We start from the raw sequence: 27,861 nt of genomic DNA on the forward strand, positions 1-27,861 counted from the left end.
ATGTTTGAATTGTTCCGCCTAGACCGCGTTGAAGATGCAAGAGTAATTTGTTGTTAAAGCTATGACGGCATCTAAGCAATTCAGTTATGCCTTCCTGCAGCGACATGAGACTAAATAATTTTCACAAGAACAATATTTGGCGTGGAGTTGAGTTGAGGGCTTGAAAACCAACTCCCTATTTTTTTTTTTCAAATGATATTCTTGTATAGGGTTGCCATATAAGTGTATGGTGCCCTCGTGCCACAAGATTGACACGAATTAATGTGAAATGTCAGTCTTAATGGAGGCAATTTATTTAAGACGGAAAACAAGGATAAACTTACATTTTTATTATCAATACTAAGTTATGCGTCTTATAACTCTTATATAACACCTAATGACTATACACTATTACGTATTAGAGGCTTCCATAGATCCCAGAGATCTTCAGCCATAGGCAATTTTATTATTTTTTACTAATCTTTATACTTGTAATAAAATTGTTTTAAAGGTCTTATGCTGAGGATTTAATTATTTTCAGGTCTCCCAACTCCAGATGTTGCAACAAGATGCCTATGTACCTTTATTCATCTTTTTGTGACATCTAGTAAACAACTCAACCCAAAAAAAGATTTATAACCTTTACCTACATGTTCTCTGTAAAATCATTCGTAGACTGGACTTCATAGTCCAGGAAACACGTCCAAAAATAACATAATTGCGAAGACACTATTCTATTATTTTATTTGTGTATTTCGTCAATATCAAATTATGTGTAGGTAGATGTCAGACTATACCTCTGTATTTAATTTGATAATAAAATACATAAAATGTTGAAAATATGTCAGAAATTAATAAATGTTATAAGGACATCAAATAAATTGCATTGCTACAAACTGATAAATAATAAGACCATTTCAATACAAATCTTAAATTTATTGAGATTTTGTAGTAGGTACATAATAGGTAGACAAAATTTAACTTAACAATAAATACACAACAAATTTTACTAAAATCGGGTAATTTCGTCTTCCTTAGACTTGTTTTCGATATGCTTGCTTTCTTCGATCTCCCTTTTTCGTAAAATGAATAGGCTTCTGTAAAAAATACAAAAAGTCATTATTATTAGAGAGAAAAGTATATTTCGTTTTAAAATATTGTATGTTTTGGAAATAATTACAAAAAAATAGTTTTATAATAACATACGCGTAAATATTATAATTTATTTTGATAATAAGGTTCAAAAAAAAAATTGTCTATAGATTAAATCCACCAATTTCCGTTGGTACATTATAAACGATATTTTGGCTTAAAGAAAAACATAATTTTTATTTGTGTATTATACAATGATTTGATGAATGATTCCTTAGCTATGTCATGTACACGAAAAAAAATTTTTTTTTTTTGTCCGAAGTTATAAACTATGCCAAATACTTTTGTATATCTGCATTTATTTAAAAAACGAACGTATTAACTTTTTCAAATTTTTACATACATTGCAAATCATCAATTTTCCGTAATACGTTTCACTCAATACATTAGGTACGATCTATCTCATATACTTAATTGCAATTTTACGTGCGTATTCATCGATTATGTCCGGATTTAAATTAAAATATACCTAAACAGTGCGTAATTTTCCGTATTTATTTGTCACGCATGAGTAGCCGTTATAAATTTAGAAATGGTTATTGTTGTTTACTTACGACAACGTAAATTAGCACGTGTATCCTGCAGTGTTATTCTGTAAGAATTAAACTTCGCATCTAACTCGTGTAATGTTGACAATCGACTTACAGTGATATGCAATTTTGATAAATGTATCTTATAAATTTTATTATTAATATAGACAATGTCACATATTGGCATTACGCGCTCGTTTTCTGCGGTGAAATACGAGTTTCTTATACTTAATACCCTTAATAGTTTCTTATACAGAATAGCCCTACGGTAATACTATTTCCGAAGTTAACTAAGGTTTTAAGTTTAATATTCATAAACGAATTACCTGATTTCATTACATATTATTTAACTCCATCGCGACTGTCTGTCCGTGTATATGTTTGAATGCAATAAACTCAAAACTACTTAACTGTTTTTCATGCGGTTTTGACCAATGGGAATATGAAGAAGGTTTAAGTGTATAATTATTGTTTTGTGTAATTTGATTGTAATATGACATATAGTTGGGAGTTTTACTGATGTGTGTTACGTAAACTAAAAGAGTTACTCATATGTATTAATATATAAACGTTTTATGTTGACCCTTATTTTACCGACACAAAACATAAACGGTTATCTATTAAGAATATATATTTAAATCGCTTACAATAAGTGACATTCCATACATTTAAACACTCTACATCTTAAAAAACTTTAATACATACACACAAAATAACATCAGCTCAATTACCATTCCCCAAATTAGCTAAGTATGTATTTTTTTATCTCTTATCAAATCTTTAAATAACGTGATTCTTAAATGGATTGTGAGTTTATTTTCGAATCATGACTCAATTTAAACTTTATTTATGTTATAGAAAACTTTAATTGCACGAGGAACTTTCTATTCCATAGCCCACTATATAAATGAAGGTCGATCAAGGTGTTTTTTTGCTGGGAACACTTATCAAAATAGAAAATTCGGTTCAAGGTTGCGTTCAATAGAAATCGTATTGTATCGACGTAAGGGCCAGGTAATGACCGCAAAGTCTCCATTTTTTGTTAATGTTGAAACATATTACGTCATCGATTGTTGTCGAGTAACTTTAAAGGCTTCAGTTTTAACTTGTGTATTCCAATCCGGGTACTCTCATCGGATATTCGACTTTCAAAATGCAATTTTTCGTATTGTTGTATTCCGTTTTGAAGGTTGAGTGAGCCAGTGTTGACAGCTACACAAAAATCCAACCAACTTTGACATTGACTACAAAATACAATTGTACTCGCAGAATCAATTCTTAAAAATAATCGATTAATGTTCGAGTCATGATTTTTTTTCTTTGTTACAAAACTAGGTGAACGTCATAATGTAATGTAAAACATTCATTTATTTGTAATCAAACGTTATGAAGTCGGTAATGAAAGTTATCGTAAGGTCTGATTCGTAACAGAAAATAGACTATAATTATAACTAATGATATTAATTAATACAAACTATATATATATATATATTATTGTTGCAATCGAATTTACGAAAGACGAAAAGCTTCAAAATGGATACATCAAATGCTTCGAACAATTATGCCTTTATTGATTTCTGGTATGTACATAAACCACGTGGAATACGTAGATAAAATATACGCTATTTAAGTATTCAAAAGCGCTTTTTATATAGACTGCTAGACATTTTATAAGTTTATTTAAATATAAAGCACCCCACGGTTTAGAATCGCGATTCTATCAGCAAGATTTTATTTATAACCAGCTAGGAACTCTTTTATATGAAATATAAATTTATTCTTTATTTTAAATTCATACATCCTACACAAAAACCAAGAAACAATAATAATAATAATTCGACGTCGTTCTATCATCTAAATAATTTATGATGTCTTGTCTTTTGATTTAAAAATAAGCTTCAGTTATTTTCTGGCAACATTATATAGATTCTGGTATTTTATAACACATAATAAAAATAAAATACTTTGCATCGGGATGCATCCTGCATTGAATGTAACAAGGAATTCGATTGTTTAAAGATCAATAGATTCATCGGAGACTACATAATATTTAATAAGTGTATACTGACATTGTGTCGTTTTTAAATAATCTAATTTTAATTTAGTAGCAATATATAATGTTGATATAAAAACGCATACGATATAAAAATGGTAACTTATAAATAAATTAAAAATTACATCTTAATAGGCGTTATCATTTCATACTCTGTTAATACATTGACCTGTGAACCTACCATTACGCTGAGTCATTAATACTTAAAACAAAGACATATGATGGCTGTATGGTGGACGATTTTCGCCTCATATATATTTTTTTAAATACGGCGGCAAATTCGTTTCATTGTTCATAGTTTTAACGAAGTGCTTGTCACTTTGACATTACGGATTAAGTTTATAGTTTAAAAAATATTATTCATTTAAAAAATAAACTTACAAATATAAAACTATGGCAGGAACAGCGAGTGCGGCGCTTATGAGGTAAAAAGCGCCGGAGAATGTGGAGAGTGTGCTGAGGTACACTTTACTGTACACGGGTGAGTAGATCACAGGTACTAAAGCCTCCGATATACTTATTAGAGAGCTAGTTTTACCTGAAACAAATAACTTTACGTAAATAAAAAGCGACATTATATGCTTAGAATTAAATTTTGACTTTACATTGGTAAAATATAAAAATTAAATAGAGATAGGTAGTAAGCGTTACAGTTTTGTTTCTTCTAATTAGTTATTATTAAATTGAAAGTAATAGTTTTATTAACCCCTCGCTAACTTGTCTATTTTAATCTCAGTGATTATGATATATTAATAAGTTAAAGTCGGCTTTTCACTGTGATATAAGATATAAGCTTTAATATCTCAGAATAGAAACGAACATCCCTCACCGTTAATTTAAATGGAACTCTTAACGCATCTAACATATAATATGTTATTTCGAAACATATAATATATATAAATATGTTTTTGATCTATCGTATATTGTACTGTCTTTTATAGTCAGGAAACTCCCCGTATCCTAAAGAGCTAGTCCCGCCCCCAGTTACATTCTGTAAATAACCGTGTGGCAAAAATAGTCTTAGTGGGTTATTATTATTTCGCGACTTAATATGCTCTTAATTATATTCCTTAGTGAAAATAAGGCTTAATACTTTAAGCGTTCCTTGAGGTCTCCTTAAGAGACAAAATGAGTATCCCTGATTTTTAGCAGTATTTCAGTGCGCCATGATACTTTATAGGTGCAAGGCACTCGCGAGTCCTATATACCCCATCATGTGAGTAAACTGGTAAGATCGCGCGTTTTTTCAGCGATAAAAATACTTAAGGCGTTAAAACAACATAAATTGATAATTATAAAAATAAGTCAATAATAAAGTTTAAACTTTCAAATGACGAGTCAATATTATCAATAAGTCATTAGTTTCAATAATAAGCTGATAATGTTGAGACACGATGGCTTAGTTGCATGAACATGTGCAAGCACCAAAGAGTTTTCATGTGCTTAATTCGAGAATAATTCATCTTGTGCTCGATGAAATACGAAATCGCGAGGAAACTTATATCCCGCATTGAAATAACGCGGTGGAATAAAGTTCATACCTTCTCCCTAATAGAATAAATATCTTAGTCCAGCAGTGGGATGTTTACAAGCTGTTATTTTAACATTTCATTTGTTATACTGCTTATTGTATTCCGATGATCTTAATTTAGACAAGTAAGTACATCTGTACACTAAGTGTAGCTGTAACTGTGCACTACTTAATCTCTTAGTCTCGTAACACGAAAGGCCTGCACTCCGTCACGTCCGGAGAGATCAGGCGCGGAGCAGGCTTTACTTGTTTCCAGGAAACTAGCTACCGCTAAATTCCAGGCTGTTATTGAAAATGACAAAAACCTCATACATTAACAGCCAGAAGGTTTGGAGCATATTTCACCACGCTGCTACAATGGTTTGGTGGATACAAAAGTGGCAGAATACACTGAGCATGAGGGGAATGAAGCAAAAAATGAAGTATATGAAAATTCAGTGGTGCTTGCCTTGGTTTGAACGTGCATATTAACCAATGATTACGGAATCATCGGTTAATTTGCACACGTTCTAACCACTGTGCCATCTTGGCTCCTTATAACTTTTAACTAACCCAACTCTAAATGTTTTTATTACCATAAGAATTAAATTCCCAAACATGAATTAAAAATAGTTACCGTATAAATCTTAGCCATTTAAATTATAATCCCTAAATATGCTGGAACACCTACCATTGTGTTTTGCAGCTTCATAAACTAGCCATTAGACCAGCTCGTGTTGCCTTGTCAGTTACAATAAAACGAATATATCGCATTAAGTAAAAGATTTTGTAATATAATTATGTGATAATACGAACGATTCGTTTCTCAATCCAAGTATAAATAATTACTAACGTTATCGTAATACTATGCTTTCTAATAATGTGTGTTCATAGCTACTATGTGATATCATATCTATCTTTACGTATGAGGAGGTACTTGCGGGTAGGGATGTAGGCTTTCCTGTAGGCTATTTTGTGTTCTAGTGTAAAGGGCGTGTGAGCTAATGTAATTTGGCACTTAGACTCCTGAGTTTGGTAGAGCATCTACGATATGAGGAATTATTTAAAATTCTTAAAGTGGTAATGTCTTTGAGCAGTAGTGACCTTACCCCAAACTATACGACGTAAAAATGGCAAGACGATTATTTAATGCACTGAACGATAGCCCGTAACGAGATACGGATTATAATTGGCCATTTTTTATAGAAAACAAAGCCTAGTCTTGAATTGGAATTTTTAGTATATCATTATCATTACATGGTATGAAACAAAGTCGCTTACGGCGTCTGTCCTCACGAATGCTTAGAATTACACAAATGATTATGATTGGATTTTTTTAATATATAGAGTTATTCGAGAGGAAGGTTTTTGTATATGGACATGAAACATGGACAATATAGTAAAGAAACACTCATAATTTTAGATGTTTCTAAAGTGATATCGTAAAGAAACAAATTATGTAGATTTAGTAACAGTATTGTACACATGCGAAGCTGGAGCCCGCTAGTTATAATAAAAACATTTAAGGCAATACTGTAAAGGACAGTATTAAAGCGCTGTAAATAGCTGCAGCTGCTTTTTTACTATTTACGTGACAAGCGTTAATTTTACTGTAACTAATATAATGTAAAAACTGTAATATTCGCTTTGAACGTTTTAAATATTATATTACATTTAAAATGTAAACGTTTCGATTACGTTTCAGCTTATCTTATCGCGTTTCAAATACAAAAGCAATCATCATCTCTTCTATTGTAGACAAATTGTAATATTAGTGTTTTATGACATTATAACTTTATATATTTTTTTGCAGTTCTATCCTAACACCCTAGGCCCTAGTTCTCTATGACAGATCGTAATTAGCCAAAACGAGTGACGTCATCATTTTATAGGGAATTACATAATACCATATTTACTAACATGATTTTGTATTTTTAATTGTTAAATTTTGAAAAAGAGTATCCCCTGAGTTTAGTATCCGTTCTCCTCGGTATAATTTACATTCCGAACCGGTGGTCGATTCAAAATTGCTTGTAAAAGCCTACTTCCTAAGCCTTGAATAAAGAATATTTTGATTTTTAAACGTTTGATGATCGCAGTCGAAATGCAACTAAAACTTTACAAAATGTATATTAGCTCACTTCGGAACGTTACATTTAATATTTATTTATAAGTTATATACCTATTAACACAAATACCATAAAGTAGATACATATATTAACTATAATTGCAGTTCAATATTAGCTAACCAAATAATTCCAATATAACCCAATTAATAAGCACAGTATGTTCAATTAGTTTTAATTATTTATTACCAATTATGAATTGAGATACCTACTAGTTAAATCCCAAATATAACCGTAATGAGCATTAATTGTCATTTAAGAAACAAAGGTTTTAATTTTATTCGAATTTATTTACATGTTTCTGCTTTGATCTGGTTTAAACTAGTTTCATAATTATGCGGAGTTTAGGAGTTATCCGCAAAAACTAATTAGTTGTTAGTATACGGATATATAACATGAATATAATTAGACTTTCGTATTGATTATTTATATATAAGCTGTGTTAGCAACTTCGTGCGCGTTTAAATAAAAAAAAAAGATTATTGTTGTAGTTTAGTTGTAGGAGTATTCCTTATTACGTCATTTTTCTGTCAGCTAAAGTCCTGTCAAAATTGGTCCAGCTATTCTAGAGATTAAACGGACTGACATACAAAAATAGTAATAAAAATATATTTTGGTATATGTTTAGATTTATTGTTATATACGTATATTCCATTTTTGAAATATAATTTATCACATGCAATCAAAACAATATATCCCAGGCATAACAAAAAAGTATAAGGAACGTAAACATATCTTTCCTAATTAAAAATTATTTCACATTTATTTCAATAAGCGATTTTCGTCACCTCTCAATTGTCATTATGTAGAGGTGCTATGCAATAGTCAATTAAAATAAATAAGATATAAATAATAATGATTTTCTCTTAATTGTCATTTCGTTTACATTGCAAATGTACCAATACGGAGCATTTCAAGACATACATTATATATATTACACGCTATATGCCATTAGCTTCCATTTTCGTAATGTCGTAATAAAAATATTAAAATCTACTGGTTTACGCCGCACACCTTTAAAGCAGGCGCCACGATTTATTTCTAATGCCTTTAACAATTATGATTCAGTTAATTTACACAAAACCGTAACCTATTATATACTCAACTCAACAAAAGCTTGTAAATTTCCCACTGCTGGGCTAAGGCCTCCTCTCCCATTAAGGAGAGGGCTTGGAACATAATCCACCACGCTGTTCCAATGCGGGTTGGTTTCCTTCCAAAATTTTCCTTTTCCGCCGAGTATGATAACATGAATTATAAATACAAATTAAGCACAATAGATATTCAGTGATGCTTGCCTGGGTTTGAACACGTAATCATCGGTTAAGATGCACGCGTTTCAACCACTGGGCCATCTCGGCTCTTTTATACATACCTCTTGAACCGATGAATCTATTATTGAAAACTGATTTTTTTTTTTTTATGGTATAGGTTGGCGGACGAGCATATGGGCCACCTGATGGTAAGTGGTCACCATCACCCATAGACAATGACGCTGTGAGAAATATTAACTATTCCTTACATCGTCACTGCGCCACTAACCTTGGGAACTAAGATGTTATGTCCCTTGAGCCTGAAGTTACACTGGCTCACTCACCCTTCAAACCGGAACACAACAATACTGACTACTGTTATTTGGCGGTAGAATAACTGATGAGTGGGTGGTACCTACCCAGACGGGCTCGCACAAAGCCCTACCACCAAGTAAACCGATACCGTTAGTATTTGAGTTTATCGCGTAGAGACAAATAAACGCGGCTGACTTTGTTTTATAATATTTGGTAATTATTTAAGCTACTAGAAGCTACTAGACAGTCTATATAATACGTAAATATAAATCTATTTTGGTCGGTATATTTACTTCCGACAGCAATGATTATCGCATTTCAGCCAATTAACACAGATATTTAATGACACCTAAACCTTCCTCATGAATCACGTTGTTCATTAGTTAAAAATTAATTAAAATCCGTTTGATAATTTTGTTTTTGTTACGAATAGACGGGAGGAGCTATAAAGGTACTTGGTATTTTAATATTCTGATGAATAAAATATTAAAAACATTTATGCATATATGTTAATACAGTAAAGTAATAATATTTTATTGAAATCGTGCGTCTTTAGTCATCTGCAATGTCCTTTTATTACATTGTTAATTTATGAAGGAAAATCTTGTCACCTGGTTTCGAAGGATATTAACTAATAAACATTTTATAATTATTCTAATAAAAACACCTATTTATTTCACATATGTATATAAAAATAACTTTGATGATGGAAACACGAAATCCCGCTTGTGGGTAATTTATTTCTTTCTCTGCGGTTAAGGAAAACATCGTGACGATATTTACATGTGTCGAAAATTTTACTTCATGTGCATATATCGCAGTGGAATATCATTGTGAAAATATCTCCGAAAAAATTTATTCTAAGCCTTAAGAGAAAGCCTTAGTTTTTGTTACGTATTGATAGAATAAGAAAAAAATAATATTATGTATATAATCTTATAAGTATCTACAAAGTAAACACGTAAAGTAACAGTCTCTTCATGTTCCTCTGCTGAGGCTTTCTTGCTTTATCAGAAGGAATTTCCAACCAGAACTAAACTTACTATTATAACAATTATAAGAAAAAGAAAAAAATATATCGTACGATTTATGTAAAAAAACTTATCTTACTTGCAAACCACTAAGTAGTTTTTAATGAATCTCCGCATCGCGTTATAAATATAACCTCATTAAGACGAGTCGAAAGCTTAAGAATTAAATGATTAGCTAGAACTATTAAAGAACATTTAAATTTACTATCACAAAAACCCAAAATGATCCAATTTTAATTCGCTAGCAATATGACGTCAAATAAACCCATTATTTTATTACAGTTAAAATATGCAGTATCATCGTAAGTTTTAGACTTGTAAGTAATCTTAATAATCCAAGGACTAATAACATCATCAGTACCAGTAGTAGTAGTAGTATCAATAGTAATATCAATATCCTATGTCATTAAAAAACAGGTTTGGACAATTATATGCATAGAAGTAACCGCTAAGAGTGGCACTCGTGAGTAAAATCTATTTCATTAAATATAGTATATATGTAATTTATAACAGTTGGCTTAGTGATTCGGCTTAGTGGAAGTCCTGGGAAGGAATTGCGTAGTCACCATATACTACCAGAATAACAAACACTTACAGTAACCACTATATGACCACACTAACGAAAAAAAAAATACTAACGGTGTAACAAATATGACAAACTGTAATATTGAGGATTCTTAATATTTTATACAGAGTCAATGTATGTGACTATTTGCCACAAAACGACCCATTTGCCAGCTAACCTAAACCTAATGAAAAGAAAATTTTTGCTGCCCTAACCAACCACAGAGCACTGTAAAAAAATCATTCATATGATGTCAACTGACAATACTACGCGTTTATGGAAACATAAGAGATTATGTCGGTAATTCTACCTGTATCGTGATCCATGAACACAAAAATACAGTTTATTCATGTTTTGAGGGAGAACAACTATTAATAAGAAAAATTCCAGGCGAACTAACACAAAATCTACAGCCTATTAAGTAGTACAGTGCCTAAAATTTATTATAATTTAAAATCCGAATTGCAAATAAAAAAAAACTTTTACCTCTCTCGTGAAAACTAACCTAAAGTCTATTCCAATCGAAGAAAGAATAAAGATAAACAGACCTAAGATTTATGTAAGCAACGTTCTTGTTAATATCTCAGCTATATTGTCAACTACTAATAGTTTATATATATATTTATTTATAATATAATAATAATTTTCCTTCCAAAGTCATCGACGTTCAAGATCTCATTTTTTCGAAAATTCACAATGTATATCATAGATTATTCAACCATTGATACAGCGTCAATTCGATGTCAAATGATGTTTATTTGACTTATGTCCTTTTGTGGTTGAAAAAGTCTGATGTGTTTTTTGTATTTCAACTAACAAATTATCATTTTTTCGCAATCGAATCAAAAAGTAATCGTTGCTGTTTAGTCGTTTACCCATTTTATACACAAGGATATAATTGCGGTCACTCGTAGTTACATTGTAATAGTATCGGGAACATATGATAACCAACTGTTTAGTTTAACTCAATTGAGTAAAGAAAAAACGAATATCTTTGATAGTTTTTCTAAATAGAGTAAATAAAATGGCGTTACCGTAATATTATTAGCTATTAATGATCCGTACTTAATATCCAATTAAATAATAATAACTCACCGGATAATTTGAAAACGTCAATTCATTTAATATAAAGACGTTTCGTTTCGTAAATTTTATATAATTTTAATTAGCATTTCGAATCTTATGAGGTTAATCTTTTATTATTAGAAGATCAAAAGTGTGTAATGAAATTTAATCTTTTACTTAATGAACGTAGCTAATTATTTCGTCGGACCAAACGTTTTTGTTTCAAATGATTTCTATATTTATTAATAAATTATATCAGAAGTAATAAAAACGTAATAAATGTTGTAACCTTGAATAGAAATCACATAAACACGTCAGAAATGCATTCCTAAAGAACATATACGTTCATTTAAAGAAAGTCATAAATATATTTCTTTTATTAAAATAAAAAGTAGGAAGTAATTTTTTTAGCATTAATATAGTAATTTAAATGTTAATCAGTGTTTATTTTTTTTGCTTAAAATGCTTAACTAGAAATAATTAAAAATTCCTCATAAAAGTTTTTAACTACTTTAAGGTATTAAATTCTCCTGAGTAATCTTTTTTTCTCTGTATAGGCAATTATATATATATATCGGTAGCAATACTGACATGACGAAAAAAAAAAAACTATACTATATAAGAATATCGCTCAAATGCCAATTCTGAAGATACATAAAAAAATACAACTTAGTAGTAACGTAGACGTTATCTTCAAAACATATGATATATGTAATAATTACTAATTACAAAAGGTTCCCCAAAGTATGGGGGAACATATATTGATATGTCAAATGTATCAGATAACTGATTGTAATGGAATTTCCAGATGCCTTTGGAATTTTCCTGTTTCTGTTATACGAGTAGGTACAATGAATTGCCGAGCCACTCAAGTGAAACTGTGCAGTCACTTTGGAATACAGTCACTGTTAAAGTCGTTAAAAAGAGGTTGTTTAATTATCATAAATGTTTATGTTTTTTTTTTAATAAATATAGAATAATAAGTGACAATTAATTGAAACGAAGCGTTAATTAATCGTATGAAATAAACGCCATGTGTGTTGTCTATGGGGTTGTTGTAATTTTCATGACAGAAAAAATGTAACTGTTTAATGGCATAACCATAGATTATAAGCGAGGTCTTCAAATTCGACAGGTTTACAAACCAACTACTAATAAATAGCTTCATTCATGTATTAACTGTCCATTTTAAGTGTAATGACGTTGAGATCATACGCTTGTCTGCGATATGCCTATAGGGCATCCTTTAAACGTTGTTGGTAGATACGTTTACAGTAAAGTATCAATATTAAATAAATATTTAGCTTTGTCATTGACTGAATATGTCGTTTTATCTCTTTGTGAAAATCAGCTGTAGTGACAAGAAAACTAATATGTTATGACTTATTAAACAAACATCGTTAAACAAATGAAAATATATTGCGCTTTAGTTAACATTGTTTCACTCTATATGACGTTTCAAAATTTACGTTTATTATTATTTTACATAAAAAACAAAAACGAATTGACTTTTAGCTAAATGTCAAGATCAATTCAAAATAAACGGACCGTCTTCAGAAGGTGAGCTACTCTCATTTTATTAGAGTAAATTGAAAATTATTTACATAATGAGTTTATTAATTAAAAATTGCTTTTAAATTATTTAAATGTTGCCATCAAAAACTGTAACAAAATTTTCTTAGTCAATGCTTAGTAGGTAACCCTGAAAATGATGATGGAAGATTCGATATTTTATCATTTGACAGACACTGCGTTACACAATAGCAAGGCCTTTGTGTTGAAAACAAATAGTAACAGGTTATTATTAAAATAAATTATTTACTGATACAATTATGATTATAAATTTGTCATATACAGATATGGAAAATGTTAGATGTTGTTTCATTATTTTTTTTTATTCTAGCGACAAACAAAAAGGTTTTCCTTTGCATTAATTGTCAATTCAAGACATTTGTATTTTGTTTAACGCAATACTGTTCATTGTATATGGTATCCCTGAATGTCCCTTTGTCACACCTAATTTTTTCAAACTGACTATGTATGACAGATTTGGATTCATGCTCTAAGACATTTGCTTATTATTCTTAAAATATGTTTATTTATTTTTTACTTTAACCATCTAAAGTTTCTGTTCTATATTCTTTAAATAAGTCATATTATTTTAATGTAATTGTAATCAATTGGTCCTACTTCTATTGTACATAATATAATTAAACACGCGTCACTTTTTATCTATGTTTGGTTTATACACCTGTCATATTGCGTAATTAAATAGACATATACGAATGCATACAATGTTCTTTATATGTAATTTTCATTAAAATAGAAATTTACTTCGTAATAGTTCATAATTCTTATTAATGATTGTTGACATCGAAATCCTAAACTTTTGTATTTCTATTTTGCCAAGATGAAATTCTATCGATAAACCCTAATTTCAATTAAGAATAATAAGTGACTTAGATTCATTGAAATCCCTTAATTAAAAGTGTCTCTTTATAAAAAAAATCAGACTCACGGACAAATCAGCAGTCAATGTTTCGCATATAAAACATTAGGGTTTATGGATATCCAAATTTATTTTATATATTTTAATTTTAAAGACTGAGGTGTTATAACTCATAGTAATAAAATCGTTAAGATGTGTATATAGTTATAATGTGTAAGTATAAAATTGCTTTATATCCGATTGCACTCTCATATTTTTCAGGGATAAAAAGTCATTTTTCGGTCCGTACACTATCGCTATGCAATAAATCTAAACGATTTGTTGGGTTCCGGACACCGTTGTTGGGTAAAAAAGGGTAACCAATAAATTCACTTTTCGTTTATAATATTAGCTGGAATACAACTCACCGACTTCATCCGCCTTCACGAGTTTCGTAGCAATTGATCTCAGGGAAGTTGCGCCCGCGGAGCTGAACATGTCCAATACTGGCCCCAGGAAGTACACAGTTCGAGACGGAGCTAGCGCGTATACTAAGCTTGCTGCTATCCTGCTCACACACGCAACGATGCCAATAATACTGTCCTCTATCTTCCACCTTTTGCTGAATAAATATATTGTTACGAAGGATCCTGTCAAAGACAAAGTAGATGATAGAATCGCATATTAGGCTAAATACAAAGCTATAATATAACAATAATAATAAATTTGGTATAGATGTAAGTAAGTATCACTGGTTTCTAATATATATTCTAACAAAAAAAAAACCGATAGAATCTAGTCCATATATTTGCCTACAGCTCTATCAACAAATAACTTGGTAAAATCAATAAAATGCCACATGGAAATAGTTAATTATAACCTGTAACACTCCAGTTAGTGTGTTTTTATTCATGTAAGTAAATTTATTTATTTCAAAATGTTACATTACTGAGAATTTCCCACGCTAATATTAATATTTGCTGTAATGAAACAATTTGACTTAGCGTTTATTTGAATAGAAATCTCTTTCCGGTAATGAGACATTATCAGCTTGTTGATGAATAATTGTTAATAAGAGGAAATATATATCTTAAGCAAACATAACAACGGAAATTTTAGGTTAATATTATTGAAAATCTAAAATCCTTGTGAAATTCAAATCGATTGCAAAAAAATTTAACTCAAAAATAATTTATAACAAATTATTATAATACAAATTAACTTCAGTGTAATGTATGACATGTTTTTAAAAAAAATTGGGAACTTTTATGGTATTTGTTTTAAAGGAATCAGATGAATAAAAAAAAAAAAATTAATCTCACTGTAATATTACTAGGGACAAATCTTGTAAATATTATGAAGTTGAACTACAAGTAGGTTTTATGGAATTATTTTAAATGAATTCCAAAAAAAAAACAATCGATAACGAACTTGAACTTGCTCTCTACTTAATCGTGCCTACCATAGTAACAAGATTTACTACATTTTACAAGTCATAAATAAAAATAGAGCAAAACAAAATTAGATAAAAGGTCACAATGTAAAAGTTTTTAAACTGGTCTGTCTTTCGCAAAATCTGAGCCGTAGGTCCATGAACTCTGGTTGGGAAATCGTTTATTTCATCGAAGTGATCGATTGTTTATAATCGAGTCAACCATAGATTCTCTTATTTTCACGCTCCGTTGCGTGAAATACGTATAATTAACAATGTCTGCTTAATATAGACAGGTACTGTAATCATTCCATCCTTACCTAACACTTTGCTTCATCTTTATTTAAAATTTACTTATTCTCAATTTCAAAATTAAAAATATATATGTTACAAATTGAATATTTACTGTCAATATCCGAAAATGTTTTCTAATTTACATAATTGTAATGAACAGGTCATTGATCTGATATATAGATAGACGAACAAAGGTTATCTTGGTCGATAGTAATTAGCAAGGAGAAATATAAGTTGATCATTAAATCTTCAATGCCTTGTCAATAATGGGACTTAAGGCGTTTTATTTTTTTGATTTCACAAACCATTCAAATTACTGATTGCCGCTGATACAACTCATGATTAGGGTAGTTCCTATCTAGCTTAGCATGAATACTAAGCTGAATATGGTTTCGTAAAGATCGAAAAATGCACACATATTTGTTATCTAAATTGGTGGTTGATGACAATTAATTCTAAACTCTACGAAATCAAGTCGTAGTTTAATATTTATCTAAATTTCCTTTTTATTAATTTCCTTATCGTATGTTTTCATTTAGACTTATTTCAACAACAGCCTGTAAATTCCCACTGCTGGGCTAAAGGCCTCCTCTCCCTTTAAGGAGAAGGTTTGGAACATATTCCTCCACGCTGTTCCAATGCGGGTTGGTTGAATACACATGTGGCAGAATTTTTATGAAATTTGTCACATGCAGGTTTCCTCACGATGTTTTCCTTCACCGCTGAGCACAAGATGAATTATAAAGACAAATTAAGCACATGAATCGCAATCATCGGTTAAGATGCACGCGTTCTAACTCTTATATTATATTAACTGAATTTACTTACCAATGGTACCAACGAGGACCGAATATGTGAGGAACAAGCTGTAGTCGATTTCGGTGAATTTGAACTTGTAGCGAGTGAACCAGTACGTCATCTGCGCCTCACCTTAATTTCAAAAAAAGAACTATTAGTCTCGCAAACAAGAAAAAAAAAACAACGAATCTGTAAATAGGCGATGACACCGACGGCGACTTCCTAAACAGACTATAAATAAAATTAGATATAAACGTTGCATAATAAATGCAACAGAATAATTGTCTTAATTTTAATTAAATTCATATCATCTGTGATTACATTAATTAATCAACAGAACTTGTAGTTGGTAATTCCATGTATAATTATGTATGGCAAGGCTAATTAAACGACACAAAAATGTTGAAAATTCTATATAATCAATTGGCAATGACGTCTTATGTTATATCGTATTTAGTTTAAAGTAAATTGTTATTACTTTTTAGTTTATTTAAACAAAAATATTAAATAATTGTCGAACCAATTCAATACTAGTATTATTCATAAAAAAGACATCGTTTTCTAATCCGTAGGTATATAAATTGGAAAGAAAATTTGCACAGTAACTGAAAGGCAACGATTTTGTGTAGATATCTTTTAAAAATAAAAAGTAGCTGTTTATAAATTAATTAAATAGACGAACTTTTCATACTTATCTAAATATTGTCACATATGATTTGGTTTCACTGGTGACAGGAGGCCTGATTCATATTGATTTGATTTGCCCAGGGCATCGAAACTTGGATACATTGGTAAATCCTAGTAGTATTTTTGAAAGAAATCCACGGTCATGATTTTATTGTAAATAAGCTCAAGAATATATTACATACATTTAATCATTCATACATATGAGTATGTGTATATTACACAATCTGTATATATAGCGAATATTAGGTTTCTATTAATTTAAATTAAATCCAGTTACGTTTTTTTAGTATTTAAATTTTTTTTTGCACGGGAAGGAGCTAATTTCTGACGCTTTGGTTTCACTAGCTTAGAAGAAAGAACTCAACTGTTGTATTGTTTTAAAATAATTTTACTTACTATAAATAAATAAAAGATAGCAGCTATTATTAAAAAGATGAAGTTAATTATGGTATTAAAAAAAACGAAATAAAAATGAGTACCATCTGTACATTAAATAATCTATCAAAAAAAATACTTATTTTATTTACATGTAACATGTAAATAAAATAAGTATTTTTAACTATAACTGTCATTTCAAATGCGTTCAATAAATTATCTCTGAAATATTGATTTTAATAAACTGTACTGAAAAGTTTTAAATTTACTTGTTACCAATAAAAATCTTTCATATCATAAGGATGTTGATATTTTATAATCTTAATAATATTAAGTCAATTCTACTCATAAAAATCATCCAAGTGGCTGCTTGCCAACTTCACCCTCTTCAAATAAATTCCATAGCGTTTCTAATAAATTGGTATAGTAGTACACAATCTTTATCTTTCATAATGGTCATTCTAGTACATACTGAGAACGTTATAGTTTTTATCGTAATCACAATCATCAGTTATTCTACCGCCAAATAACAGTACTCAGTATTGTTGTGTTCCGGTTTGAAGGGTGAGTGAGCCAGTGTAACTACAGCACAAGGGACATAACATCTTAGTTCCCAAGGTTGGTGGCCCATTGACGATGTAAGGTAATATATCTTACAGTGTCATTGTCTATGGGTGATGGTGACCACTTACCATCAGGTGGCCCATATGCTCGTCCGCCAACCTATAACATAAAAAAAATAAATAATAAACTTCAATAATGGTAAGTGATTGAATTACATAATATGAAGTATATTACAAATGTTTATGTTGATGATGAATCAAACCAATGAACCGAATTTGATGAAATTTTGGTGTAAGGCAAACTTAAACTTCAAGGAAGGGCGTAGGCTAGCTTTTTTGCCTAAAACATGACAACGAACCAAAACAAAAATTTGAAGTATAGCTCTTTTTTAAATTATTTTCGTTACTATATTTTTTACTAACTTTTATAAAAAATACTCTATTCTTCATTTATATTTCAAAGATTAGACTTGTATAAATAGTCGTGCTGGCCCAGTGACCTTCAATCTTAACCGATAATGCTTATTTCAAATCCGGGTCCACTGAACTACTGAAAATCACTGAATCGATGTGCTTAAATTGTATTGATAATTCATCTCGTCTTTGACGGTGAAGATAACAACCGTGAACTGCACTTGGCTTGGCGGACGAGAATTTACTACGTGTATCTACCGCTGGTATTGGAACAGCGTTATGGAATAAGTTTCAAATTCGGAGACGGAGATTTACTCATCAGCACTCTAATAGGTTGTTAATTTTTATATATCTTGTATATTATTATTTTTTATTTAACGTTGATTATCTCAGAATATTGAATACCACGTATTGAATATCATGAAGATTGAATACCACGCGAGCAAAATCAAAACAAACACAAAAAATATGTATTTCACTTTAATGTAATATCTCATATAAACTTTATAGTACAATTAAAATACGACGAAGAAAAATACTTAAAATTATTTATATTCCCACGTGTTATTACAATAATATGTAATGTAAGGATTTAGTCAAAACATGTAGGTTGAAGATAAGCTAAATGGAACGTAGTTTATAAATTATATCTGAGAACGCCAAAATAAACAAAAAATGACCTGATTTCTTGTACTCATCTCAACGCTTCTAACTAAATTTGTCACGTATTGCTGTGACAATAAATTCAACTACTTTTATGAAAATACTAGCGACCCGCCCCGGCTTGGCACGCTTTCACGGGTGAAATTTGCAACATGAGCGCAAAAAAATGTAAGACATCATTTTGAACCTTCTAAAATTATCAGTGTTTTTCTGTTATGAATATAAACCTTCCTCTTGAATCACTCTATTTGTTAAAAAAACCTCATCAAAATCCGTTGCTTAGTTTTAAAGATTTAAAAATACATAGGGTATAGGAACAGAGAAACCGACTTTGTTTTACACTATGTAACGATAAGTATTACAAAAATAGCAAGGATTTACCCGATATAGATAATATAAAAAGTCAATTTTTACTTGTTTTTTTTTTTTTTTTGTATATAGAAAATACTGTAACGAGTTTCTATTAATTTAACAATTTAACAAAAAACATTTAATGTTATTAAATTATTGGCTATATTCTGTAGAATTGCAAACAGTTAAAACATGCTAAATATTTCAGTGTAATCCTGGAATTAAACTGCAATTTAAGTACTAATAATGTATAAATTAAGCGAATGCAACAAACTACAGATATTCAAAATATTTACCAATGAATGTAATTCCGGTGGCAGAGCTGAAAATTTACTGAGTTCTATTATTATTGGAGTATGTTACCGAAAATAATGGGACTTAAAATTAACAAATATTGTTTATTATTGTGAAATATCCTAGTCGCTTTGCTCGTTAACCCTTAACTTTTAGTCAATCAAATTAGTTGCAATGGTTGAAAATAAAGGAGTCAGCATAGTCCACAAAAATCGTATTTCTTTTATGTATTTTGATGGTAGACGCATTTTATGTTCGTCCATTATTTTAAGATTTATTGACTGTCGAAACATAGAAAGGTTCGTGTCAGTCTTTTTTTCATTTGTCAATTTGTTTTTAGAGTGACATTTTTGTAAGCGATGCGACCGTATACTTCGATTAGACGCTACTACTTCCTTAGGGTTTGAGTTTGCTTTATCAAATTCGGTCTATTTTTTTGGCTATGAAAGATTAGCACTCGAAAGATTTCACTCAATTGTTATTTTCGAATTTATAATATTAGTATAGATAGTCTGTGTCGTAATTATGATATAGGACGAGCTAAGTGAATTAGTTTTAAATGTTTCCCAAACATTGACAAGTTCTATGTTTGAGAAATCTATGTATGGTTCGGAAAAGATAGAGATAATCTTTCCTCAACTAAGAAGAACATTATAAATATATATATTTAATTGTATGAAATTCATATACTTTAATTATAAATACTATGTCGCAATAAGCAGCTATTTATACATAAATATTTTTATGTTTCATGTGTAAAAGGAAGCCAGCTACAATGATAATATTAAAGAGTATGTTGATCTGAATAATAATTTAATCTTAAGCATGTGACACGTGTGAACTATAACCTACATAAACAGAGAAAATATTAACGTTACTTCTAAGATATATTATCTCTGTATTCATTATTCTATTTTTTTTTCGCAAACTACTGTAGGTACAAATACAGAGTGTTTCAATTAAATTATGTATATTTCAATTTACAAGAGTTTTTATTTATTAAATTTTACATCTTAATAAAAGAAAAAATAAAGTAAGAAACTGATAACTCTGTTTCTGGTTAAGAGCTAACCTCCTGTATTAAGTATTTGGAGCTTACTCTACCACTTTAGTTTATGCATCAGAGTTTATTTCGACATTTGCAGGATGTTTTCCTTCACAGCTCATTGCGAGATAAATTAATAATTCATAAGTGACTGGATTTAACCCACCTTGTAGGTACTGCATTGGGCTTCATTCATTATTTAAATAGGAATATTCATATATTTTTAAGGCAATGGCGATTAACAGGTTGTTGCTAAATTAGTCTGCTAATATATTTGTTTACAAAAACAACAGCAGCCTGTTAGTTTCCCACTGCTGAGCTAAAGGACTCTTCTCCCTTTAAGGAGAAGGGGACGTATTCCAACACGGAGTTCCAATACGGATTGGTGAAACATGTGGCAGAATTTCTATTAAATTAGACACATGCAGGTTTCCTCACCTCATGATGTTTTCCTTCATCGCCGAGAAAGACATGAATTATAAATACGAATTAGGCACATGAATATTCAGTGGTGCCTCCCTAGGTTTGAACACGCAATCATCGGTTCAGAAACACGCGTTCTAACCACTGGACCATCTCGCCTTTTGTGTTTATTATGGTATAATACAAAGGGTGTTTGTTTAATATCCTTTATATTATACCATATACATAAATAGAAAATAAATTTGACTTTAGTTTAAATCATATATGTAACTTAATCACGCATAAATTAGTGTAATTGCAGTGCATGCATAGTCGCTTGCAAACGGCATTTGCGTAATATACGTTAAAAACATTTATACTGGAATAAATGTTGAGTTAATTTATGCAATATTATTCGTATATTTTTTGGTATCTTCCATCACATGGCAAGAGTATCTATATTCTATGTAAATAAATCTTATATATTTGTTTCTACGGCTTTCATTCCACAATGAATTCCAGAACGGAAACAATCAAAATAGCAAGTATGATTTATTACTAAACTAACTGTATATTCTTTATAGGCACACAAATGTATCTATATACAACTTTCAGTGTAAAGAAAAAACATAAAAAAGTATTTCTTGTTTTCGGTTTGGAAAAGTGACTTTTGCGGCTTTTCTCTACTTTAATGTATATGTGTTATACGCATAAACATTCCTCTTGAGTGAATCTGTTTATCGATAAAAAACAAAAATAATTAAAGAAGATCTAAGCGCTTAGATGACAGGAAGAAAATATCAGTCCGGAAAATTGATTTTGTCAATCGACCAAAGTCCTAATTGGCTACAAAAATGTTCACAACATTATACATATATAAATTATATTACATATATAATTGACTGTGGATATTTTAATAAATAAATATAATATAATAATTTAAATTAAATTTATATGTAACTGTTTGTTAATAATTATATCATATTACTTTTAAACTTTTTTGTTATTTAAAATGCTTTTAATAGTTTTTAATATGAATTCGTTCTGGATATAATTCGTTTGAGTTAATTCCGAGTAAAGCAATATTAATAAGCCGGCTATTATTGAGAATATACATATATCATGGGATGAAACCTTAACGTTTAATCAGAATATGTGTTCATATATTCCTATTGGATTCACGTTGCTCTCATAACACATGGTGCAAGATTACAATAGAATAATTTTATAGAGGATTAAAATAATTACTCACAATTAAAGAAGCCGTAAATAATACACATATTATAGCGTAGGTACTAATGAGTCCATTTGATAACAATGAAAAGTTCAAGCGATATATACTTTTTTTAAATAAAAAATAGATTAATAATATGACTGCAAACAAATTTAATTATTATTATTTTTTTAATTCGTATATCAGTTAAAGGCTTAGTTTTTTTATCCGACACATGAAGTCCGATATATCCTCCCCCGCCATACACGTGTATAAGCACAATCCAATAAATTAAAAACACAAATTAAATACATGACAATTAGGAGGCTTTTGCCAGGATTTGAAACCCAATTTTTCATTTAAGAATCACGTGTTCATAAGCCATGTCCTAGCGGTAATATTTTTTATTTGATTTTTCAGTTATTAAGATTATATTTTATTTTTTGGATAACTTGGTATTTATAGAATAAATAAAAAAAAACGTAAATATTGTTTATAAAGATAAATTTATCATTAGAAAAAAGATAAATATATTTAAGGTGGCAACATTAATTTATACTTAACACAAACTGAATTATGCTAATAATAAGTCATCCAAAGAAGGGAGCCAGGTAAAGAACTGTATACTTTTAATTTGTAATTATAACGATTAAATAATAGCCTCAATTTGTAACATTAATTTCATACGTGTGTTGTTAAGTGACGCACTATCTCGATTTATACGACATATGCTCTTTGTCTAGTCTGATAGGTCACGTAGGAGGGCTTAGGAGCTATCTATGACTTAACATTTGCCTCAGCTATCACGCAGTATCGCTTTATTTCGATACTTCATAGAAATCGACCTAGTGACTCTTGCACTATAACTGTATGTGAGAAGGCATTTCTTTTTGTAATTAAAATATATTGAGACGATTTAAAATATTTAGTAATTGTCGAATATTTTCATAATATATTATAAGTAATAAGTTAAAGTTAATTCATATATAATTTAAACTCGATCAAATTATGTTATCGAAGAAAAATATATTTAAAAAAAAAATACTGGTTAATATATATATAGTGTATATAAAAATCTTATTAAAATTTATGTCTTAAATAATTTATATATCATTGTTATTTTTTATCAGAATGCTCTGCCAGACAGCATTACGTAGAACATGTAGGTAGTTATTAAGTATATATTTATTATTATTATATGTACACATTATATGTATTAATTGTATCAATACAATCATTTGTTTATTTTATGTCCGTCTATCGCCGTTTATTACAATTATAAATAACATATTGTGGAGATAATATTTAAATAAGACGCAACACTAACATGTCACTGAAAATTAACAATCTTTGGAAATAGCATCACAATCAAGAATATGACAAATTAAATTCAAATTATTCAATAATTAAAAATTATATTACATTTCTTATATACTTTTTACCATATAAAATAAGTTTATAGACTATTCACAAAATTTCATATAAAAAATTAGTAGAGGACGTCAATAATATATTAAACAATAATATCAGATTGTAGGCTTTGTAACTAACTGCATTTTATGATACTAAAGTTTGTCGAAAACCGCTCTGATCGTTTCTCTTCTAAATTCATTAGACAAATGGATACAAGTTATTGTCATTCTAAATAGTAAATAAAGCTAATTATTTAGTAGGTACAGTTGATGAATAAAGAACTTTAACCCACGATAATAGTTACTTGACATAGAGTAAATAGTGATATTTAAATAAATCGTAAAGTGACACTATTTTTTGTTTTTATAAATTGATAATAATGGTCCACTCGAACTAAAGTTCAAAGTATTATAATTTTATTGAATAGAATATTATGAATTAATTTAAGCGACTTCGAAGTTTTATGCGTCTGTTTTAGAGCACTTTTTGAAAATAACTAATAATAATTAAATATGAAAAAGTAATAGCCGTATCTAATTTATTTATGAAAAACAGTACAGATGAATCTATGACTGTTGGATATATTATTAGTTTATAATAAATATATTATTTACTTAAGCGAAATTAATTTCTTAAATTGCTATTTATTTCGTTTAAGAGTTTGAAATTATATTTACACTACAGCTTGAGATTTGTCGTTGATTTATTGCTGAACAATAACGAAAGAAAAAGGAAATTTGTATTTGGTCGTAAAATGTAAATAAAATCAAGCGATCCGCACACATGTGGCATGTTTTACGACGACAATACAGCATACGATATTGTTTGATTAACAATATTTTGGAGTAACATTACATTCTGTTTGCAATTCATTCAAAAAAATATTCGTTAAAAATAAAGGACTTTTTTTATTTTTAAATGTTTAAGATATTCATAATAATATTGAAGATACTTGAGATAATTACCTAAAACGGGTCCAACGATGAACATGTATGCAAACATCACCAATATAATTTGCATACGCCTCGAACCTTGGCGCTTCTTGAAAGCAACGTTCACTGTTGCCGCAAAGTCCTGCGCTGAGAACATTGAGAATATCGTCTGGGGTTCGTCATTGTCTATTTTTTTCCTAGTCTTTTCCTTCAGTCGAATCACGATGTAGACGAAACCGACCATGTAGAAAAAGCACGCTACTGTAAAAACACCGTAATAACCGAAACGCTTTGTCATTATTCCACTAAGAGCAAGACCGATCGGTCTGCTTAGAGTCAGTATAGCCGTAATAATCCCTAAGCGGAAAGTCCGTTCGGAATCACTTGTAATGTCCGTAATATAACTGTACACAGCCATCGTCATGGCAACGCGACCACCGGCCAGTGCTGGAGGCAGACCCTCTATGAGGGCTGTTTCGTTTAGACCAACTTGAAGGAAGAATACTGTACTCAGGATAATACCAAAAATTGATAATAATTTGCCTAAAATTGGAAGCACCATGAAACTCTTCCGATTGCCCGTGCGATCGCTCCATGCACCGACAAAAAGGGTCAGTATTCCTGGCAACGCCGTTTGCAACGGAAAACTCCATGCAGTCATACCGGCTACCATTTTTTGGACACTCTTCTCTTGTTCTGTATAATTGTGCGTACGCCCTTGCATGATATGAAGGCATGTCTGTTCGTCGTATTTTAAATTCACTAGACATGATTTCTCTAAGCACAAATTCTGAACAGCTAGACCCGCCAAAACACTCGGTAACACATAACATATTACATACGGTTCCACGGTCACTTTCGATTTCAGAGCCCATGCTGTTTTGATAAATTCCTTTAAACGCCCGCTTAATTTTGTCTCCGTTTTTTTTATTTCCTTATCATACGTTTTGCACTTGCATGAATCTAAACTCGCGATCTTTTCTCCGGGTACTTCGACCCGCAACGTCATTTTGATTACTGACTGCTAGTGTTTGGTTCATTTGTTTTTAACATACTACACGTATATATTTTTCTTATTTAATTATCTTTACGTGTGTGTGTAATAACTATACAAAATATATCACGGAATTTAAAATCGATTTAGTCGCGAGCGATCGGTGGCGCGTGCGACTCCTGATTGTCCGTTAAGTAGTAACGTAGCGACTGTTTTGGTCGACTTCGACTCGACTACTGCCATCATCCGACTTCTGTCATCGATTAATTTGTATTTTATCATATTATAACATAGCTAAGAACACCGTGAGCTTATAAACAGACTGCAATCGGGTCACAATTATGTTGTTATTGTCATGAATATAATTTTATTCACATGGTTCGCCTTGAGAATTCCAAGATATGCCCTAAACATTTTTTGTTTGACAAATTTATTTTTTACAATAATTAAAATAATACGACTACGTGTTTTAATCAATACGAATGCAATTTACCGACGTCACGTACATATACGTCCTAATTTTTCTGCGAAGTCGGTCAAGATGAAAATTGCGTAATGTTTATGAAATTAGATGCCATTGACACTGGATACAATTTGTGAATGAGCTCATAACGAAAAAGCTATTTTGCGTCAAGGCTGTCAATTGAATTTGCTCCCTTAACGTAGATTGATTTTAAAATATGTGATATGCGAACGTTTCTTAATTTTCTTTGATGTTTATTTTCGAATATATATATTTCTAATTATAATATATTTTTTGATTTTACGCAGAGATCCAATTAAAAATAAATTAAGACTAATGAAGTAAATTATTCTTGTATGTTTAAAATAATAGTTTCGCCATTGTTATATAATGTAGTATTATATAATAATAAAACACCATAGATAATTCAAACAAGATCATTGAGTTATATTCCATTCAAATGATTTTATCTCTCTTTCAAATTTTCTTTACTTTTAAAAGAATCAAAACGAATTATATTTTAGAAAATAAATCCGAGTTTGTTTAGTTATTAATCTAGCTTGGCGTTTAATAATAATCATTAAATTAATATGTACAATAAATGCAATCTAACTTGGCCGGTCAAATATCAGCCACGAGCGGGTAAAGTAATAACAGGCTCGCTTCGTCAAAACTTTTTAATAGATTATTGGCATATTTTCATATTTTTTATTAGTCTCGGATATCCTTCTTCGGGATGATCTAGATTGCATTAATTTTAGTTTTCAATATGTCCTGTAAACGATGATAAAAGAAAAAAATCGTGTGGAAATGCACATGGATACGTCGGACGATTTTTTTCAATTTTTTTCCGTTTACCTGTTGTTACTTGTGATAGTAAATCTTTATTAAGTACCTCAAGTCATGCTAATGTAAAAGTAGTTTAAAATTAATTTGAATCTATTTAAGCATTCACATGGTATTTGGAAATATATACATACATATTATACATACATATATACGATGTATAACTTCCTCTTCGATCGGTTCTTACAGGGCTGGTAGTTCCTAAGATCACGGTCTAAAACACTAAACAATTAAAAGATTATATAGACATTTTGAGTGTGTAATACGAGTGTCAGAATAGATATTGCACATGTTTACTTACTCTTGTGCACTGTAAAATATCCTGGACTAAAACCATAAAATGGCCGCCGTAACCTAAGCCTCTTAACAAGAGATCATCGATATAATTATAAATAATTTCTCATGTTAATATCACATAATTATGTGTAGCTTGTGTACGCTAATTTTATTGCAATAAGGTACTACAAGACATGTTAATGTATTAATACTCGTAATATTGATAATTTTCCATCAGACGATTCAATAGTTGCTAATATATGGAGTTACGTCTAACGCTTTCAACAATTTAATGTCTTGTTGTTTGTATAAATTACAATTTATTTATATATATAAATAAACATAACAAGTGATATATCACAGTAAATGATCAGAAGATATTATGCGCGTTTATGTCCT

At 30.0% G+C, this 27,861-nt stretch overlaps 1 protein-coding gene across 1 annotated transcript; it reads right to left on the reverse strand.

Annotated features, from left to right (window-relative positions):
- Positions 1-907: 907 nt before the first annotated feature.
- Positions 908-26,100, reverse strand: LOC124537677. The gene is made up of 5 exons (XM_047114594.1): positions 24,917-26,100; positions 16,562-16,663; positions 14,436-14,657; positions 4,096-4,252; positions 908-1,076 (listed from the first exon to the last, which is right to left on the reverse strand). The coding sequence occupies exons 1-5, from the start codon at positions 25,890-25,892 to the stop codon at positions 989-991; spliced, it is 1,545 nt and encodes a 514-aa protein (XP_046970550.1). The 5' UTR covers positions 25,893-26,100; the 3' UTR covers positions 908-988.
- Between the last annotated feature and the right edge of the window lie 1,761 nt (positions 26,101-27,861).

Source organism: Vanessa cardui, chromosome 18 (genome assembly GCF_905220365.1).
Source record: "Vanessa cardui chromosome 18, ilVanCard2.1, whole genome shotgun sequence".
Lineage (NCBI taxonomy): Eukaryota > Metazoa > Arthropoda > Insecta > Lepidoptera > Nymphalidae > Vanessa > Vanessa cardui.

Excerpts from the sequence above, each read along its gene's own strand:
- LOC124537677 (XM_047114594.1), bottom strand. The coding sequence starts at position 25,892 with ATGACGTTGCGGGTCGAAGTACCCGGAGAAAAGATCGCGAGTTTAGAT. Across the intron at positions 16,664-24,916 it reads CATCGTTGGACCCGTTTTAG|GTGAGGCGCAGATGACGTAC; the intron begins GTAATTATCTCA and ends TTTGAAATTAAG. Across the intron at positions 4,253-14,435 it reads CGTGAAGGCGGATGAAGTCG|GTAAAACTAGCTCTCTAATA; the intron begins GTGAGTTGTATT and ends TATTTGTTTCAG.